At 22.3% G+C, this 5,771-nt stretch overlaps 2 protein-coding genes across 2 annotated transcripts in view; one reads left to right on the forward strand and one right to left on the reverse strand.

The window, feature by feature from the left end:
* The window catches only part of PRSY57_1208500 (U6 snRNA-associated Sm-like protein LSm7, putative), a gene marked incomplete at both ends in the record, with an annotated part of 1,012 nt that extends 547 nt beyond the window's left edge, over positions 1 to 465 (forward strand). The window contains 3 exons of the mRNA XM_012908515.2: positions 1 to 35; positions 226 to 296; positions 397 to 465. Of these exons, the coding sequence (XP_012763969.2) occupies positions 1 to 35; positions 226 to 296; positions 397 to 465 (175 nt within the window). The remainder of the gene's footprint in view (positions 36 to 225; positions 297 to 396) is intronic.
* A 583-nt stretch (positions 466 to 1,048) lies between these two features.
* On the reverse strand, positions 1,049 to 5,362 carry PRSY57_1208600 (zinc finger transcription factor, putative; the record flags this gene model as incomplete). Its single annotated transcript, XM_012908516.2, has 1 exon — positions 1,049 to 5,362. The coding sequence occupies one exon, from the start codon at positions 5,360 to 5,362 to the stop codon at positions 1,049 to 1,051; it is 4,314 nt and encodes a 1,437-aa protein (XP_012763970.2).
* Positions 5,363 to 5,771: the final 409 nt, after the last annotated feature.

The raw sequence follows: 5,771 nt of genomic DNA on the forward strand, positions 1-5,771 counted from the left end.
CCTGGTTTTAGATAAAACAGAAGAATATATAAGAGGTAAACAAATATAAATTGAGAGAAAAAAAAAAAAAAAAAAGAAGAAATCATAACTATAAGATATGTATATCTATACTTGTACCTTTCATTAGCCATATTTATTAATATATATATATATATATATATATATATATATATATATTTATTTATTTATTTATTTATTTATTTTTTTTATTTTTATTTTTAAAAGACCCGAATGATAGTTTTGTTGTAACGGATAAAACGAGGAGTATTGGTTTAATTGTTGCCAGGGGAACTTCGGTACTTTTTTATTAATTTTAATATTCATTCATATTATATTATAAAAAGAAAACATATTGAAATAATATATATATATATATATATATATTTTATATTATAGGTTGCTTTAATTACACCCGTAGAAGGAACACAAGAAATATCCAATCCATTTATAACACAAGAAAAATAATAGAATTACCTCAGAGTATAAAAATATTTTTTTCCACCATTTTATATATATATCATCTAAAAAAATTATAAAAAGACATGTCCCTATCATTTTTTTTATTTTCTCTATTTAATCATTTATCATTTTTTTTTAAAATTAATTTGAAAAATATATTTTTTTTTTGAAAAACAAATAATAAAAAAATTTTTAAAATAAAAACAAAAAAAGATAAAAGAAAAAAAAAGTGTCCGGAATAAATAAATAAATATAGATATAAATATATGTATATATATATATATATATATATATATATATATATATATGTATAATATGCTTCATCATTTTGATCAAAAATAGAAAATTTTTAAATGCAAACAAAAAAGGTATAGTTAAAATACAAAAATAAAAAATTGAGAATTCGTATAACGCTTACGCAAATCAACAATGATTATATATATATATATACACATGCACATAAGTTAATATAGTGTTCTAAAAAAAATAAATATATAAAATAAAATATATATATATATATATATATTTATTTATATATATAAACGCGTTTTTCATTGTTATACTTTTTTCCAACGTATTCATTTTTGTGTTATGAATGCATATTAACGTTGTGCCTTCTAAACGAACTTCTATATCCAAATGATATATTACATTTGCTACAGAAAAATCTCTTAATTCCCTTATGAAAATTCATAACATGTTCTTTTAAACTGAAATCAGAAGAGAATTGTTTATTACAATCCTTTATTTTACATTTAAAAACTGTATTAATTTTTAAGTGTATTTTATTAATATGTTTATTATAACCGTTCAAGTGTAAATATATTTTATTACATTCCAAGCATACATATTTTTTTTTAAAACACATTTTTTTATGTTCAATATAATCTTTATATATAACAAAAGTTTGAGAGCAACCAGGACATGTATATATTAAATTACATTTATGTTTATTTAAATGGTATTTCATTTTTGAAATTGTAGAATAAGTATAAGAACAATTTTCATAAGGACATTTATAATGTTTGATTTTATGATGTTTTAATTCTTTTGCTGTTGCAAAACTTTGTTCACAAATTAAACAAATATGTTTCTTTTCCTCGTTAGTTTTATTATGTGAACTTAAATGATTTTTTAAATGATCAGATCTTTTATATGATTTAAAGCATATATCACATTTATATGGTCTATCATCTGAATGTACACACATTAAATGTCTTTTCATTAATTTCTTATTTGCAAAAACCATCTTACATATATTACATGTCCTTGTTTCTATTGAAACACTACCTTTTCTAGAAATTTTTTTGGATTCACCTTCTTTTCCTTCTGTAATGTTTTTTTCATCCATAAGTTGTAGCATATTATTATCATCATTCATTCTGTTATTTTCCATCACACCGTTATGTAGTTTATCTCTTTTGTCGTTTTTCTTCATTTTTGAATTATTATTATTATTATTATTATTATTATTGCTGTTATCATTTTCTATTTGCTTTTGTTTTACATTTTTGCTACGAGAATTCATTTTACCATTGATATTTGAATCTTCTCTATGTTGATTATTTCCCTTTTGGTAATTTCCATTAATCAAAGAGAGTACATTCGAATCACTTTTTTGATTTAACTTTGAAAAAGTACTAGTATAACCTGGTTTCTTATATCCTTCAGAATGACTTTTCTGACAAATAATTAATTCTCTTGATGATTTACATGATGTTTTACATATAGGACATTGATATTTATTTTTTTCTTCACTTATTTTATGTCCTATTAAATGGATTTTTAAATGATCACCTCTTTTATAAGACTTATGACATATTTTACATTCAAAAGGTCTTTCATTAGAATGTACACTCTTTACATGTCTCATCATTAATTGATTGTTTATAAATGTCATATTACAAATATTACATTTTCTTTCTTCTTCTTCTCCATCATTTTCATTCTTACCTTTTTTTTTAATACCTCCTTTTTTTATTATTTTAGTTCCCTCTTTTGGTATTTTTTGTTTTTTCATAGCAACCTTTTTATTATTATCCCCTACTATTCTTTTTTTTCTTGTCTTGCGAACTCTAATTATTTTTTCATTATCTTCTTCTTTATTTGTAATATCTTTATGTATATCATTCACTTGTGTTACATCGATTTCAATTAATTTTGTTTCCTCTTTTTTTTTTTCATTTTCCGTATCACTCAATTTATTAGTAACATTGCTTCTTCTACTTACCTCATTCCTTATGCTTACATCACTTTTTGCACTTATATCATTCCTTATGCTTACATCACTTTTTACACTCATATCATCCTTTTTGCTTACATCACTTTTTACACTCATATCATCCTTTTTGCTTACATCACTTCTTCTGCTTACATCACTTCTTCTGCTTACATCACTTTTTCTGCTTACATCACTTTTTCTGCTTACATCACTTTTTCTGCTTACATCACTTTTTCTGCTTACATCACTTTTTCTTCTTACATCACTTTTTCTGCTTACATCACTTTTTACACTCATATCATCCTTTTTGCTTACATCACTTCTTCTACTTACACTTCTCTGTCTACTTTCACTGCTTCTTCTACTCTCACTATAATCATCATCTTCATCATTATTCCTATTAATTTTTTTCTTTACTTGAAAGAAAAACCCAGTAATTTTACTAGAAACGTTTTCATAAAAATAAGGTCTTTTTTTAGGTTTTTCTGAAGAAACATAAGAACTCTTTTCGCTAACTTCACTTCTTTCACTTTCAGATGTATTTCCATCATTGCTTCTTTTATCATCATTATTTGATGATTTGTCACTTTCACTTTTTTTGTCGCTCTCACTTCCTTTGTCGCTCTCACTCCTTCTGTCACTCTCACTCCTTCTGTCACTCTCACTCCTTCTGTTACTATCACTCCTTCTGTCACTCTCACTCCTTCTGTTACTATCACTCCTTCTGTTACTATCACTCCTTCTGTTACTATCACTCCTTCTGTTACTATCACTCCTTCTGTCACTCTCACTTCTATAACTATCACTTCTACTATCACTATAACTTCCCCTTTCATTTTCGCTATTAATTCCATAATCATCTCCAATTTCTCCTTTATACTTTTCCTTAAGGTTTATATGATTACTACCCACTTGAACGTTTATATCATCATTTACCTTTTGTATGTCGTGATATTCGTCACTTGCCTGTTCATAGTTGTCTTCATTTTTTTCACCCAACTTAGGATAATGACTATTTGAAAAAAAATCACTTTCTATTTTATTTTCATAATAATTTTCAGAATTAGAGTTAGTGTGTTTTCCCTCATGTGTTTCTTCTTCATTTTCATCATCTTCTTGGTTTTCTATATATTTTTCTTTATTTAACAAATTGTTCGAATTAAATAAATGTTGTACATTTTGTATACCGAATTTTTTAACGTTTTCATTATTCCTATTTAATGATAGGTTTCTTAATTTATTTTGTTCTTTCATTATATGAAATATATTTTTATAACTATCCTTCGTTTCAGAATAGTCTTCTTCATTTTTTTCATGTGATAATGGAGATTTATAATTCCCATTTGTACATTTACTATGTGTATCATCAATTAATATTACTTCACTTTTTAAAGAATTATTATCTTCAATGTAAATAATTGAATTAGTTGATTTGTTTAGGTTTTCTTTACATTCATGATCATAAATATTTTTATAATGTAACATAGTCATTTTTTCTTTATTAATATGTTGATTATTTATATTATCATTATTCTTTTCTTGTTCATTCATATTATTATTTGAAGAAACATCAAAATCGTTAAAATCAGAATATTCATTTTGATCCGTATTATTATCATGATGTATTTCATTATCTTTATTTTTTTCTTTATTTTTTTGTTTATGAATATAGTGAGTAAAACTCTTTTTCATATTTTTTGTTAATACAAAAGAGCTCTTAACATCATCTATAAAAGATCCATATATATTATCTAATTTTATTTTATCTAATGTATCACATGTATTTGTGCTTGATGACAATATATCTTCATTATAAGACAAATCATCGTTTGTTAAAAAGTATTTATTATTTTTACATTTATTCTTATTGTGTACATGATTTTTTTTTACACATTTTTTATCATTATCATCATCTGTATCATTATAAATATATTTTTTATTTTTATTATAATAGTTTTGATAACACCTTTGATAATTTAAATTAATATTTGTATCATCTTGTTTTTTCATAAGTAAATCATCATCTTCTAATAAATTCGTATATCTATTAGAAAATTTCTCTTGAAAAACACTAGATATATTATTTTTTAAATTATTAATATTATTAATATTATTTATATTATTAATATTATTTATATTATTTACATTGTTTATGTTATCCTTATGTTCATTATTACATATATTATCATGCATCTCATTTTGTAAATTACTATATATTTTATTATTTGTTTGAATATTAATATTATATATACCATTACGATCTACATTATCAATTTTATCATCACTCTTATTATTTTTATACTCCTCTAAATTATTCTCTTTATCATTATACATATCCTCTTTTTCTTTAACATGTCTCTCTATAGGATCCCCATCTTGATATAAACGTGTTCGTATATCTTTCTTTTTCCCATCAATATTAAAAATAACATTATTTTTTTTATTTTTATCATTAACATTATTCATTTGACGAACGTACTTATTTTCACTTGTATCTAATACAAGTTTTTTTTCGACTCCTACAACCACAGGTTTTATATTTGAAGTATTTAACAATTTAATTTTATTCCAGTCAACATTATTTTTTAAAAACGTCTTCTCACTTTCACTATATATATTATTGTTTAAATTTTCATCTACATAGCATATAACTCGTTTATTCTTTGAATCTATGCTGCTCATTTTTTACATCCATAAAACTTTTTCTCTTTAAAATAAATACAAAAGGCTCCACATATATATGTGCATATGCATATGTGTGATTGTATATATATATATATATATATATATATATATATATATATATTAATTTTTTATTTAATAAAATATGGTATAATGTTAAACTATTATGTACTATTAAATTATCACATTATAAACCTTTAAAAAAAAGAAAAAAAAAAAATACTAAATAAATATATAAATATATAAATATAAATATATATATATATATATATTATATATTATGATTTTACCATTATTACAAAAAAAAAAAAAAAAAAAAAAAAAAAAATTTCTTTTTCCTCTTGGATATTTAAAAAAATGTAATATATAATAGTATTTATATATATATATATATATTTTATGTGTAATT

The sequence above is a fragment of the Plasmodium reichenowi genome, chromosome 12, assembly GCF_001601855.1.
Source record: "Plasmodium reichenowi strain SY57 chromosome 12, whole genome shotgun sequence".
NCBI classification, from domain to species: domain Eukaryota; phylum Apicomplexa; class Aconoidasida; order Haemosporida; family Plasmodiidae; genus Plasmodium; species Plasmodium reichenowi.